The 17,190-nt window shown below is 34.4% G+C and overlaps 1 protein-coding gene across 1 annotated transcript in view; it reads left to right on the top strand.

Annotated features, from left to right (window-relative positions):
* LOC149804467 (GTP cyclohydrolase 1-like) overlaps positions 1-8,090 on the top strand; it is a 53,383-nt gene extending 45,293 nt beyond the window's left edge. Inside the window, exon 6 of the mRNA XM_089932701.1 lies at positions 6,025-8,090. Coding sequence (XP_089788827.1) covers positions 6,025-6,151 — 127 coding nt within the window. The 3' untranslated portion in view covers positions 6,152-8,090. The remainder of the gene's footprint in view (positions 1-6,024) is intronic.
* The last annotated feature ends 9,100 nt before the right edge of the window (positions 8,091-17,190 follow it).

The raw sequence follows: 17,190 nt of genomic DNA, 5'->3' as shown, positions 1-17,190 counted from the left end.
GTAGACACACCATTTATAAGATCAACAGGTAGACACACCATTTATAATATACAACAGGTAGACACACCATTTATAAGATACAACAGGTAGACACACCATTTATAATATACAACAGGTAGACACACCATTTATAATATACAACAGGTAGACACACAATTTATAAGATACAACAGGTAGACACACCATTTATAATATACAACAGGTAGACAGACCATTTATAAGATACAACAGGTAGACACACCATTTATAATATACAACAAGTAGACACACCATTTATAAGATACAACAGGTAGACACACCATTTATAAGATACAACAGGTAGACACACCATTTATAAGATCAACAGGTAGACACACCATTTATAATATACAACAGGTAGACACACCATTTATAAGATACAACAGGTAGACACACCATTTATAATATACAACAGGTAGACACACCATTTATAATATACAACAGGTAGACACACCATTTATAAGATACAACAGGTAGACACACCATTTATAAGATACAACAGGTAGACACACCATTTATAATATACAACAGGTAGACACACCATTTATAATATACAACAGGTAGACACACCAGTTATAATATACAACAGGTAGACACACCATTTATAAGATCAACAGGTAGACACACCATTTATAATATACAACAGGTAGACACACCATTTATAATATACAACAGGTAGACACACCATTTATAATATACAACAGGTAGACACACCATTTATAAGATACAACAGGTAGACACACCATTTATAATATACAACAGGTAGACACACCATTTATAATATACAACAGGTAGACACAAAATTTATAAGATCAACAGGTAGACACACCATTTATAAGATCAACAGGTAGACACACCATTTATAATATACAACAGGTAGACACACCATTTATAATATACAACAGGTAGACACACCATTTATAAGATACAACAGGTAGACACACCATTTATAATATACAACAGGTAGACACACCATTTATAAGATACAACAGGTAGACACACCATTTATAATATACAACAGGTAGACACACCATTTATAAGATACAACAGGTAGACACACCATTTATAAGATACAACAGGTAGACACACCATTTATAAGATACAACAGGTAGACACACCATTTATAAGATACAACAGGTAGACACACCATTTATAAGATACAACAGGTAGACACACCATTTATAAGATACAACAGGTAGACACACCATTTATAATATACAACAGGTAGACACACCATTTATAATATACAACAGGTAGACACACCATTTATAAGATACAACAGGTAGACACACCATTTATAAGATACAACAGGTAGACACACCATTTATAAGATACAACAGGTAGACACACCATTTATAATATACAACAGGTAGACACACCATTTATAATATACAACAGGTAGACACACCATTTATAAGATACAACAGGTAGACACACCATTTATAATATACAACAGGTAGACACACCATTTATAAGATACAACAGGTAGACACACCATTTATAAGATACAACAGGTAGACACACCATTTATAAGATACAACAGGTAGACACACCATTTATAAGATCAACAGGTAGACACACCATTTATAATATACAACAGGTAGACACACCATTTATAAGATCAACAGGTAGACACACCATTTATAATATACAACAGGTAGACACACCATTTATAAGATACAACAGGTAGACACACCATTTATAATATACAACAGGTAGACACACCATTTATAAGATACAACAGGTAGACACACCATTTATAATATACAACAGGTAGACACACCATTTATAAGATACAACAGGTAGACACACCATTTATAAGATACAACAGGTAGACACACCATTTATAAGATACAACAGGTAGACACACCATTTATAAGATACAACAGGTAGACACACCATTTATAAGATACAACAGGTAGACACACCATTTATAAGATACAACAGGTAGACACACCATTTATAATATACAACAGGTAGACACACCATTTATAAGATACAACAGGTAGACACACCATTTATAATATACAACAGGTAGACACACCATTTATAAGATCAACAGGTAGACACACCATTTATAAGATCAACAGGTAGACACACCATTTATAAGATCAACAGGTAGACACACCATTTATAATATACAACAGGTAGACACACCATTTATAATATACAACAGGTAGACACACCATTTATAATATACAACAGGTAGACACACCATTTATAACATACAACAGGTAGACACACCATTTATAATATACAACAGGTAGACACACCATTTATAATATACAACAGGTAGACACACCATTTATAAGATCAACAGGTAGACACACCATTTATAATATACAACAGGTAGACACACCATTTATAATATACAACAGGTAGACACACCATTTATAAGATACAACAGGTAGACACACCATTTATAAGATACAACAGGTAGACACACCATTTATAAGATCAACAGGTAGACACACCATTTATAATATACAACAGGTAGACACACCATTTATAATATACAACAGGTAGACACACCATTTATAAGATACAACAGGTAGACACACCATTTATAAGATCAACAAGTAGACACAAAATTTATAAGATACAACAGGTATACACACCATTTAACCGTTTATAAGAAACAACAGGTAGACACAACATTTATAAGGTACAAGAGGTAGGCACAACCTTTATAACATGCAACAGATAGACACAACATTTATAAGATACAACAGGTATACACAACATTTATAAGATACAAGAGATAGACATGCCATTTATAAGATACAAGAGATAGACATGCCATTTATAAGAAACTAGAGGTAGACACCATTTATAAGATACAAGAGGTAGACAAACCATTATAAGATACAAGAGATAGACATGCCATTTATAAGAAACTAGAGGTAGACACCATTTATAAGATACAAGAGGTAGACAAACCATTATAAGATACAAGAGATAGACATGCCATTTATAAGAAACTAGAGGTAGACACACCATTTATAAGATACAAGAGGTAGACAAACCATTTATAAGATACAAGAGGTAGACAAACCATTTATAAGGTACAACAAGTAGACACACCATATAAAAATACAAGAGGTAGACACACCATTTACAAGATACAAGAGGTAGACACACCGTTTACAAAATACAAGAGGTAGACACACCGTTTATAACCTACTAAAGGTAAACACACCATTTATAACATACTTGAGGTAGATACACTATTTATAAGATACTAGAGGAAGACACAACTTTTAAAAAGATAATACAGGTAGACACGACTTTTATAAGATACAATAGGAAGACACGCCATTTACAAGATACAACAGGTATACACACCATTTATACGATAATAGAGGAAGACACAACTTCTTTAAGATACTACAATAAGACACTACTTTTCTAAGATATAACAGGAAGACACACCATTTATAAGATACAAGAGGTAGACACACCATTTATAAGACACAAAAGGTAGACACACCATTTATAAGATACAAGAGGTTGACACGTCATTTATAAGACACCAGAGGAAGACACAACTTTTATAAGATACAACAGGTAGAAACTGCATTTACAAGATGCAATAGAGAGACGCAACATTTATAAGATAAACAGGTAGACACCACGTCTGGTGAATATTATTAATTCTCTATAATTAATTATATATACCTTGATTTCTTTCATAGGAATCCGGAATGACTGTGTAGACAGATGAGAATTAAGTACTAGGTCGTCATGCGAATATGTCTGCTACACACGAGTGCATATTACACCGATTAAATAGCATCAATTTTTGGTGATGTGTGCTTGGTCGTGAGGGAATATGGGTTCGTGTGTGCAGGCAAGGCGATGGGTACCGTTTAACCAAGGACCTGGGTTCGAAAAATCTCCGTAGAGTTAAAAAAATCTCTAACCTGTATGATAGTAACTTATATATATATATATATATATATATATATATATATATATATATATATATATATATATATATATATATATATATATATATATATATCAACATAAGAAATGAGTTCCGAACTGTTCATAAAACAGGTTAAAGTTTTCGAATTTTCGAAACGCAAAAACTAAAAAACTATTTGTACACACTAAGACCCAAGACTCTGTTCTAACGGTTCTATTATTTTTGTTGTGGAGGAGACCAAATTTTTATGCTCGAGTTGTAATACTTTATGACAAATGTCACGTATTTTTAAAATTCACTAACTTTAGTGGACACAGTGCCATTGGCTCTTACAACTCATGACCCATATCAGAAGTCCATAATAAGAAAATTAAGTTTTAAGCTCAAATTTTCAAAATTGTGCAAAAGGTACAGAGAAACTGCAATCTTTCTTTGTTAATTTTGCCTCTGAATACTTCTGAAAATCTGCGTGTATACATCTACATTATTTGTGTAATTGACATGAATAATCTACATTCTTTGTGTAATTGACATGAATAATCTACATTCTTTGTGTAATTGACATGAATAATCTACATTCTTTGTGTAATTGACATGAATAATCTACATTCTTTGTGTAATTGACTAGCATCAACAAAACTGTGACAGAAGAAAACAATACAGGTAAAACATAATGACGATAAAAAAAATCTTGTTTAGCAGTCATTACCATTTACCATTCCCTAGTAACAAAATTGCGAGAGAAGAAATAACGTTAAAACATAATGTAGATAGAATATTTTAAATTGTGACAGAAGAAAGAAAGAAATACAGATAAAACATAATGACAATAGAATAAACAAAACTATGACAGAAGAAATAAATACAGATAAAACATAATGACGATAGAATCAACAAAACTAGGACAGAAGAAATATATTCAGGTAAGACATAATGAAGATAAAAGTCTTGTCTAGTAGCCATCATTATTTACCATTCCGCTGTAAACCTCGTTCCCGATAGCAGGTTTGTTGGGGTGCATATTATTTGATTGAAATCAAGATGTTTAAAATGAAATAAACAACAAAAAAGCATACTTAATGTTGCAAACATAACGTTCCAAACTAAAATTGATACAAATCTGGCAGGTGATAAAAATTTAAAATGAAAAAGCCCCAAGGCATCGCTAGTTTATCAATGGATGTAATTTGTTAAAATGTGAGATTTTGAGCAATATTACGCAAATCGGTACGATGTAAAAACATTTAAACTAGCTTCTGTCAGTAAATATAGCTTGTGTGCGTGTCTACGTATTTATAAATCCGTACTTACAAACCGATTAATGATACAGTTATATTACTGTCAGATTATACCGTTTTAATGGAAGGGTGGTAAGGTCAGCGGATACTTGTTTCCATTACTGTCAGATCATGCCTTTTTTTAAATGAAGGGATGGCAAAGATCAGAAGACACTGTTTCCAATTATTACAGCATATTTTCAGATATAAATTGATTAGAGTTGTCCTGTAAATATGCTATAATGCAGTGTCTTCTGACCTATCACCTACACACATTTTTAAACAGTCGGGCTATTTAAAGAATTTTTTGTACTTTTCTTTCAATATGGATTAAGATGAAATGCACTTCTTGTTAGTATATTATGAGACCTCTGTCAATGTTAGGAGACTGGCAAATTGACAGCATCTGTATTTTGTGTTTAAGGAAGTCCAGACTGCCTTACCGCCAGTCATGTATTATTATATAATAACTGCCATTTTCAAATATTGACCGTAATTTCAGTTTTATTTAGACATTTCTTCTACCAGCACACATTCTGGATTAGTATATATGTAGATTACTATAATACTACTCTTGTTTACCTTGTAAGACATAATTCGCCTAATCCTTTTCTCTTTCCCTGTCTTCTGGCAGATGATCGGCATAATAAACTGAGTTCGAACATTCCACGCCCCTTCTCTAATGTATTAAAGACCCCGATGAAATAGTGGCGTTCTTGTTTTATCCTTAAAACACCATTCGGGTGTATTTGGTGAAGGCTTTTCTATATAATAATAATCTGCCGTTTCTTGTTACAGACACATGTGTATGGTGATGCGTGGTGTGAAGTTGAATACTTGCACAGCTACATGTACAATGTTGGGTATGTTCCGAGAGGACCCTAAAACAAGGGAGGAATTTCTCACTTTAATACGATCCGCTTAAGTTTTTCGAGTACAAATAATGTAGTATTTCACTTAAAGTGAGTCATACAGGTCTGTATATGAGTTTGTAAAGGTCACTTTGTAAAGTACGAAAGACTAATTTCGCTGACAGATAATAATGATAACGGATAAAGGATATTGCTGTGTAGGTGTGCGTCCATTTGCTGCACTCGAATCAATAGTTGTAACTGTTACACTCTTCTAGACTGAGATAACTTACATTTATTTCCTCTTTGGCTTAATGTGTTATAAGCTCAGTCACCACTCGTGTTAATCTGTCATTACTATATTATTCTAGCTAGCCAGGTACTCGACTAGCCCATGACAATGTACAGTTTTTCAAAGTACTTGACTAGCCCATGACAGTGAGCGGTTAGCCAAATACTCAACTTGCCCATGACGGTGAGTGGTTAGCCAAATACTCGACTGGACCATGACATTGAGCGGTTAGTCAGCACTTATTCTAGCTAGCCAGATACTCGACTGACCCATGAAAACAAACGATTAGTAAAGAAGCAGCTGTTTTATGTATCTTAAAATTATTTTCATTTTACACCTTCTATCAGATGGTCACTGCCAGCTCCTCTTATTAGGTTACCCAATGATTATAATTATCTACATCGAATGCAATACAGGGCATGTATCACATCATGATTATAATTATCTACATCTGATGCAATACAGGGCATGTATCATTACGTTATGATTACAATTATCTATATATAATGCAATATAGGGCATGTATCATTACGTTATGATTATAACTATCTACTTCGAATGCAATACAGTGCATGTATCATTACGTTATGATTACATTTATCTATATATAATGCAATATAGGGCATGTATCATTACGTTATGATTATAACTGTCTACATCGAATGTAATACAGGGCATGTATCATTACGTTATGATTATAATTATCTACATCGAATGCAATACAGGGCATGTATCATTACATTATGATTATAATTATCTATATCTGATGCAATGCAGGGCATGTATCATTACGTTATGATTATAATTTTCTACATCGAATGTAATACAGGACATGTATCATTACGTTATGATTATAACTATCTACTTCGAATGCAATACAGGGCATGTATCATTACGTTATGATTACATTTATCTATATATAATGCAATATAGGGCATGTATCATTACGTTATGATTATAACTGTCTACATCGAATGCAATACAGGGCATATATCATTACGTTATGATTATAATTATCTACATCGAGTGCAATACAGGACATGTATCATCACGTTATGATTATAATTATCTACATCGAATTTAATACAGGACATGTATCATTACATTATGATTATAATTATATACATCGAATGCAATACAGGACATGTATCATTACGTTATGATTATAATTATCTACATCGAATGCAATACATGGCATATATCATTATGCATGATTATGATTATCTATATCAAATACAATACAGGGCATGTATCATTACGTAATGATTATAAATAACTATATATGATGCAGTACATGGCATGTATCATTACGTCATGATTATAATTATCTACATCGAATGCAATACATGGCATGAATCATTATGTTATGATTATAATTATCTACATCGAATGCAATACATGGCATGTATCATTACGTTATGATTATAATTATTTATATCTGATGCAATACAGGGCATGAATCATTATGCATGATTATGATTATCTATATCTAATGCAATACCGGGCATGTATCATTATGTTATGATTAAAATTATCTACATCGAATGCAATACATTGCATGTATGATAACGTTATGATTATAATTATCTACATCGAATGCAATACAGGGCATGAATCATTACGTTATAATTACAGTTTTCTATGATGCAATACAGGGCATGTATCATAACCTCATGATTAAAGTTATCTATAGCTGATGCAATCAAGGGTATGTATCATTACGTCCTTAATTCAATTATCTACATCGGATGCAATATAGGTCTTCTATCAATACGACTTGATTTAAATTATCTACATCGGATGCAATATAGATCGTGTATCATTACGTCATGATTTCAATTATCTACATCGGATGCAATATAGATCGTGTATCATTACGTCATGATTTCAATTATCTACATCGGATGCAATATAGATCGTGTATCATTACGTCATGATTTCAATTGTCTACATCGGATGCAATATAGATCGTGTATCATTACGTCATGATTTCAATTGTCTACATCGGATGCAATATAGATCGTGTATCATTACGTCATGATTTAAATTATCTACATCGGATGCAATATAGATCGTGTATCATTACGTCATGATTTAAATTATCTACATCGGATGCAATATAGATCGTGTATCATTACGTCATGATTTCAATTGTCTACATCGGATGCTTATGTCCAACACATGAATGTTTATCGATAATATTAAAACAAAGAGATATTCAAAAGATTTTGACGCTAATCAAAAACATTTCTCAGTCTGACCAAGTAACTAATATGGAATCCAAACACGACACAGAAAATGGTATCAATCTATTTGCTAAGAGCGCAGGGAACAAGAAGCTTTCCCAAAAGAAATAAATAGTCAACCTTGGTTTAAAACTGTATGTACGATCAGCCAGAATAAATACAACATATCAAGAAATATATTTTCTTATAACGAACATAACTTCAATTATATGTAAAGAGAATATAACAGTTTTAAAATCACTCCTTAATATTAACGATGCTAATTTATGCAAGACAAAATAAGATATACGAGTTTTAAAACCCCCAAAGAAGTTTGCAATCTCATTCTTTCTCTGTATAAGGCTGATCATACCATACAAGCAGATATAAATGATTTGTGTTAATATTTGAAAGATATGAACTCGGGTGCTATTAATAGGCGTGATGAGTGTAACTTAACAAGAGGTGTTTTGAGCAGCGTAATATAAGGGTTCGTCCATAATTATGTCAACAAAATGGGGGGGAGGGGGTTTGAAGAAGTTTGACAATTGTTGACATGGGGGAGGGGGGAGTTCAAGATAAATTGACGTCAACAATGTTATTTTTTACAATAAATTTAATAAATCAAAAAATAGGAAATTAGTCGGTGCGTTGGTATGGCACACACTCGCTCGCCCGTCAACAGCCCACCAGTTTAATCCTAAACCGGTTGAGCTCTTGCCAAGGAAGTCATAGTCTTGCATCATCGTATTTTGTTTTTATTCAATGTAGATTGTAGACTGTAGACAGGCCTTAAAGCACCAGATGCATCTGAGAGCGACTTGCACAAATTTCCATCTCTTTTCTTCAATCAGTCTTTGAAAGTTGATAACATGCTACCTCGATCGGCAAAGGCATTCAAAATTCTTCCATATGATCTATATTGTCCTTCCATCCAGTTGTCGTTGCTTGAACGGATCTGCAAAATCTGTCACCTCTATGTTGCTTCACAAGTCATGTTGAAGAAGCATGTTCAACAGCACCGACAACGCGATCTTGGGCCTAGGCAATTACCACATGCTCCTCAACCGCAAAGAATTCGGCCAATACGAGTGGCTGCCAAAAGACAGAGAGAGCTGATGGCAATTATTGCTCATGGAGAGATGTTAAGCGCAGAATGGTTAGATGAAGATGATGTTGACTTGTGGGGTGTATCGGTTCCACAAGAAATGAATGAATCAGCCACTATGCCCATTATAACAATTGAGGAACATTTGGCTTCCCCATGGGAAGATGATAGAAGCTAGAATATAAACTCTCGATTTTTTTCATGAATTCAAAGTATTATAGTCAATTTGAAATCTGTTAAACAAGTAAAAAAAAATGTATTAAAATTTATTTGTAGACCTTTTAATTTCCAGAATTCTATTTTTAGCATAAAAGCCAGCCGTATAAAATATTGTTAGTTTGTGGGGGGTGGTGGTAAAATTTTATTAGGGGGGTCACTGAAAGTTTGACAGTTGTTGACAATGGGGGGAGGGGGGTAAAAAATTGCCTACAAATTGTTGACATAATTAATGGACGTCCTCTAACTGATGTTAGTTGCGTGTAATTTAACAGAGCTATTTGAGCGTAATTTAACTTTATATTTCAACATAATTTAACTGTTTTTTTGAGCGCTATTCAGCTGAGGTTATATGAGCATCATTTTAACTGAGGTTATTAGGGCGTTATTTAATCGGGGTTATTTTAGCATAATTTAACAGCGGTTATTTGAGGGCAATTTAATTGGAGCTATTAAAATCTCTTCTTTTATGGAAGGCTGTGACTTATATCAGGAATACAGAAGCAAAATACCTACTAATTCTAACAAGGGGTTCAGCTGTCTTTTCTTGTCCGCATGTGCAGTACATATTGTTATAAACATATTTAAGCTAAATGGGGCCCCGAGTGGCCGAGTGGTCTAAAGCGCTCTCCGTTACGGATCACTGCCATCTAACCTCTGTCTGCGTGGGTTCGAGTCAAAGGCTCGGCTAGCCAGTAGCTTCTCGTGGGTCGGTGGTTCTTCCCTGGATTTTCCAGGGTTCTTCATCCACCATTAATACTGGCCGCCATGTATATCCTATCGTGTGCTGAAAAATGGCGTTAAACCCTACAACAACAACAACAAAAATGTATTTAAGCTCATACATTTGGTTCCCAATAGCGTTTGCTTAACTTGACCTATCTGATCAATCACCAATAGAATAATACATTAGTGGCTGGTCAGCTTGTTTTAAGATGATGTCAAACCATACAGTACACCAAGCTATAGATAATGTCATTAATGCAGTTGATAATTGACCAGATGCAAACTAACAACCACGTTAATACAGGGGTGGCTAAGGAGTGATCTTGGGGTAGAGTTGGTCCTCGTAGGGTGGACCGGATTTATACCGAACAATCCTGTCTTCATCTGGTATGTCCCTTTCTTGCGTTATAATTGTTTCCTTTGTGCAAAAGTAGTGTCCAGTATTCTTGAGTTCTGTCACTGGCCATCATCGGTGCTCCCCCACCTCACCAAACAATGAGCGCGAAATAACCATAACGTTTTTCCTTACAGTTAGATTGTTAAAAGTATATGCCCTGTAAATGATTAAAATTCAAGAGCTTCTTGGGGCTTTTACCCCATACGGCATACGCCCTCACCAGGGATTTTATCCCACAGACCTCTGGCTTACTTGTTTACGCTCTCCCGCCCATGTACAAATGATATTCCTGGATCCGGCCTTGCTTGATCAACCAATGCAAGTCATCTGGTTTTTTTTTTTCCCTCAGAGGACTGATTCACAAAAATGTGTTGATTCGTATGATTAACCACACAGACAAGCCCACTACCAGTATCGATTTTGTAATGACAAGATATACATATATAATGGCTTAAACTGGCCACAGCTTGAGGAAACCCAGCACCATCAATACCGGATGACCAACTGACACGCTTACACAAAGGTAACTGGGTACACCAGTGGCCCTCTTGGTGACAGGTCTCCAAAAGCCCTTCAGGTCGGATGGGTTAGTCCCTCTGTGGTACCAGAGGTAGAGTGTGCCAATCTGGCCACAAATATAGCTCCTTTTTCACACCACACTTCCCCCAAATGCACACCAGGTTCAAATAGTCAAACTAATCGATGGAACCCACTCACCGTCAAATAATGTGTTAAAGGGTTATGCTTGAAACCCTTTTTGTACATTATCAATGAACTCAACAAAAATGTGTAGAATTGCAATGATTATTATATAGCAAGCCCTGCGATGACACATATACATGCAGACATATTCATCTGGAATATGTCCCAGGAGGTCAAATGAAATGATTGGCTTGGAATTGTGCATATTGTATCCTGGTAGCATATGTATTCCATGTTTTAATATTGGAACAACCCACTGTGCATGAAATGTACAAAAATCATATTTAAATTGCATTTATTGTCTAATTAATGCCCATTCCTCTAATAATCTGGATCACAGCTGTACAGTAAATTAATCTCCAACCCTCTTCACAAAAACATGCTGTGGGGAACAAATACGAAGTAATGTAAAGAGTGATATGGTATTGAATGCATACATATAGCCATGATGACTGCCTAGGATGCACTAAAATCATGTTACACTTTAAACAGGCATATTTAGCTGCAGTACCATGGGTAGCATCAGTTACACACTGGTCACACTTGGCTGCAGTACCACGCGTAATGTTGGTTACACACTGGTCACACTTGGCTGCAGTACCATGCGTAACGTTGGTTACACACTGGTCACACTTGGCTGCAGTACATCGGGTAGCATCAGTAACATACTGGACTGGGCTCATACAAATGGATTACCACTGCTGTGAAGTTTGCAAACATGTTGGGGGGAGATCAGTGATTGTGAGTGACCCCGTGATAAGCTGAGCGTGGAAATGGTCTGTGACAATTAACATTTGGATGTTTGTACAAACAGTCCACTGAAAACAAAAGAGAGAAATGTATTTAAATGAATATTTAAACATGCATTTTGACCTGATCAATTATGATTCATTAGTGAGGTAGAGACCATTTAATTTTCGGAGTGCGGTGATGGCAGAGCGATACTGGAATTTCTTTCCTACCAGGATATGTTATTCCTTTTATAGTGAAACAATTGTTTTTCAACTAAAATGACAACAGAATAAGGTCTTTTTCTACAGCTCAGCGCAAGAGAATGCTAAATTGTTTGGGTGGGGTGAGGTGGGGAGTCTGAATAAAGTATCTTTAACATAATCTTTCTTTGTGCATTGCATACTACTTCAAATAAGTTTCTACTGTTGAGCGGGACCATGTGATTAGTGAACCATGTCATCTTTCGTTGCACATCTGGTCAATTTAGGACAGTGGTACTTTTCCTTCGATTAGATTAAATTCTACCTGAGAAACGGATTTTTGGTCTTTAAACAAAGTACTCTACAAAAGCAAGACAAATTTACATTTGTATAGATTTCCCGCATAATTTGCCCTGAACATCTAATTGTTCATACACACATGAACAAATATGCAGATACAATTTAGTTTGTTTGTATTTCTATAGATTTTTTCCTTAAATGCGTTCAAAATTGTGTACATGCAGGGCTGGACTATGGCCGATTGGACCATTTTGACCCAATCGGGTTCCGCGCGTTAGTAAGTTTTATAAAATATATCTATAGACCGAGAGTAATTTTGATGTGATGGAACAAAAATTTTAAGTTTAATTACACATAAAACTTGGTTAAAAGTTTGTTTCCAAATCGCTTGCTCACTGGACCCTGTGCATAAATCCTAGGGGCCCCACCAAAATGATCCAAATGGGGCCCCACGTTTCCTTAAGGCCATTCCTGCGTACATGTAGAGTGCCGATCAAATTGCCCTTTAAGGTGCTATCCAAATATGGTGATCAAAATTCCGTGGGTTACAACAAAATTTTACCCAATCCACATAGCACCAACGGAAGACCCAAGTTTAACAAGATAACTGGGTGGGATTTCGGATTTACAACAGAACACTTTTGATGCTGACACAGATACAATGTTTGATGATAAATGACGTGAATGAGCAATTAATTATGATTAATGCATTGATATATAGTATCCAAATATTGGACCAATTAACATAAAACGCACGGACTTACTAATGAAAATACAAATAAATGACCTTACACAGTACAAGGACAATGGGTGAATGATTCACAGTGATTTCACAATGAAAAGATTGATGTGTTTTACTCAAACAGTGAAACAAATGTAGTATTTTACTCATATAGTATTATGTATTCACTCAAATAGTGAAATTATGTAAACAAAAGGGACAGATATACAATTATCTTTACAGTCCCAAAACACACTGGGTTGTACAGACCCCAAAGATTGGCCCACGGCTAAAAGATTACATGTATAGAGTTACACACTCCATCACCAGCACACTCGGCTACCAGTCACACTGGCCAATCAAACCGTTAGTATTCCAGGTTGGTTAATCAAGCAGTCAGCACTCACCAGTCTTGGTCAGCAACGCCCGATCACCTGCTACTCGACCGTTTATTTAGCTCTATGGCTGCTGTAGTTCAGCTTCACAGCTGCTATGGTCGACTTATATGGTTAACTCTGCAGTTTATATACAGTACCGTAGGTTATACAGATTACATTATCAGCACAATAATTACAAAACAACAAACAGGTTCAGAAGTAAAAAATGCAGCTTTATATTGTTAATATAAATCCCTTGCTAAGTCACAAACCAGAATAGAAAATATTTGCATTGCACTATGTAAACCGAAGCTACATAGCAAATATACAAAGATAAACGTAGTAGTTCAATAGTTATAATTTATACACAAGAAATTAATAATTCACATACCTCTACAGCTGAAGATGTGAAAGTCATTAAAGTAGACCGCTCACTGACAAGACGTTCCGTAATGTGAAGATTTAATCTCACAGTGAGGCATTTATACACAGATGAAGTCATCATACATTGTCTGTGCAATGGCAGCATTCGGTTTTCCCATTGAAGCACTTAGCACGTGCGGCATAAGATGAACTGAACTCAATATTTCAAAATATCGTACAATATACATAAATCACCATCGGGTATCATTGTACACAAAAAACAAAACCCGAGTACATGTATTTAATAAATAAAAGGATTTATACGATTCCGAGACACCAAGCAACAGAAACCAGTCGCAACAATAACCTTCCGCTGGGGGATAATGCCGGTAAAGGTAGAAAGTTCAGCAAACTGGTTAAGAGAAAAATTCATTTCAACTCACTGGGTTTCTATTTGGTTTTGGTGTAGGATAGGCGGAGTCCTAATCACCCAATGCTGGAATTTTTGACATTTTGATATTATAATTATAGTGAAGCAGTGAAAATTCAATCGGCTAATTGTTAGAGAACTAGGATTTAAACAAAAAACTTGAACACTAATTAAAACTGAATCATAGTGTATGCTTTTATTGTCATGTTTGTATAAGATTTATAACTTATTTAGGAATCTTAACTCTGGTTAAAATTGGACTAGAGTGAATGCTTTTGATTATCATTTCTTTTATAAGTTTGATAATTTTCTTAACATCATTAGCTCTTGTTAAAAATGAATCATAGTGGATACCTTTCATTGTCATTTTTGTATCAGTCTGATAACTTTTTAACAATCTTAACTCTGATTAAAATTTAATCATATTGTATGCTTTCATTGTAATGTTTGCTTGTGTTTTATAACATTTTAGCAACCTCAACTCTAATTAAAATTAAATCAACGTGTACACTTTTCATTGTCATTTTGTATCAGTCTGATAACATTTTAACAACATTAACTCTAACTAAAATTGAACCATAGTCTGTGCTTTTTAGTGTCATTTTAGTACAAGTTGATTAGTTTTTTAACAACCATAAGTCTGGTTAAAATTTAATCATAGTGTATGCTTTTTATTCTTAATTGTTTTGTTTATATATGTTTGATAACTGTTTAGCAAACTTAACACAGATTTAAATTGAATCAAAGTGTGTGGTTTTCATTGTCAATTTTAAGTTTGATAACTTTTTAATTTTCTAAAATGTTCTATAAAACCAAGCATAATTGATTGACATGAAATCAACTTTCCTCACAAGAAAAGAAACTGTTGAAATTTTTATTTTTGTTTTGTTTTCTCTTAAAGATATTGTAAAGAAGGCTTTCTTTGTTATCTAACTGCATATTTAAAAATCTAAATTTTATGATTATATATCTAGGGTCATTGCTCTAGCTGGCAATGTCAGGTGTTTGCTTTATAAAACATTTAATTCAAATGACATATATACTGAATTATAAATATGAAATTTAATTTTTTTCCAAAAGTGTTGGAGATTAAATTTCAAAACCTAGTAATTTAAACTCAGGTCCATAAAACACAATCCCTAAAATAGTTTACTAATTGCCATAAATGATTTTAAGATATAAAAGTAAACAAGTATTGAAGAAAGCATGTTCAGTAGTCATTAGGAATCAATGTTCAAATAGTGACAAATATTAAATAAAACAGGAGATGTTTTGCAATATGCACCTTATCGATCCAGAATCAAACACAAAATTTGTTCTCTGTGCTACATTTCACTGACGGACTCTAGTCCAACATACCTATCCGATCTCATCCATGTGTACACACCAGCAAGATACTTACGCTCCTCTTCTGACAATCGTATACTCATTATTCCCACTATGAAAACAAAATCATATGGACAGCGTTCTTTTGTATACCAGGGCCCAGCAACGTGGAATGAATTACCCACTGAACTTAGACACAAAGACACAGTGATCCCATTCAAGAGTGCTCCCAAAACTCACTTATTTCGACTGCAAGAACAAACTTAAAGACCTAATAATGTTTCCTACCTTAAATATTCTCAGCATGTTTTTTATGTTTTCTAATTTCATGGTGTTTCTGTTTGTAATCATATCATTATATATGTTTTTTATCTTATAGGTGTTGTCTAATGTTGTAAAGCGCTTAGAGCTTCTAAAGATTAGGCGCTATACAAAGTCCTCATTATTATTATTATTATTATTAGTGTGTGTGTGTGTGTGTGTGTGTGTGTGTGTGTGCGTGCGTGCGTGCGTGTGTGTGTGTGCATACACACAGATAAAACCCGTTATAACGCGATGCTCAGGGTCCACAGAATAACATTGCATAAAGTAAGTGGGATCGCGTTAGAAAAGTTTTGAAAAACTTCCCATAGAAAATGTGCATTGAAATTTTCAATGTCATCAGTTTTAACTAACCTCTGATCAAATATCGTTTGTTTTGTTTGCCGGATTTCATCCGACATCAGGTATACTTCAGTTTTTGAAATGTATACACGCCAATATGGCAGAAACGGTGCACGGCGAAGTTAGGCAAGATTAAGCGCAGTGCTGGAATTCAACATCTGCTAGGGATATGAATAGTCAGCTTTTCCAAGAGCATGTATTTTCGATGTTAAAAAAGAGAGGTCATGTTAAATTAAAAATGGAAACCATGCTGCCATCGCATTATAAACGTTAATTGCGTTATAATGAATTGTAATATAATTGGTTATATATATATATATATATATATATATATA

The sequence above is a fragment of the Sinohyriopsis cumingii genome, chromosome 2 (assembly GCF_028554795.1).
Source record: "Sinohyriopsis cumingii isolate HCF-2022 chromosome 2, ASM2855479v2, whole genome shotgun sequence".
NCBI classification, from domain to species: domain Eukaryota; kingdom Metazoa; phylum Mollusca; class Bivalvia; order Unionida; family Unionidae; genus Sinohyriopsis; species Sinohyriopsis cumingii.
This window is presented reverse-complemented; position numbering and strand designations above follow the sequence as displayed.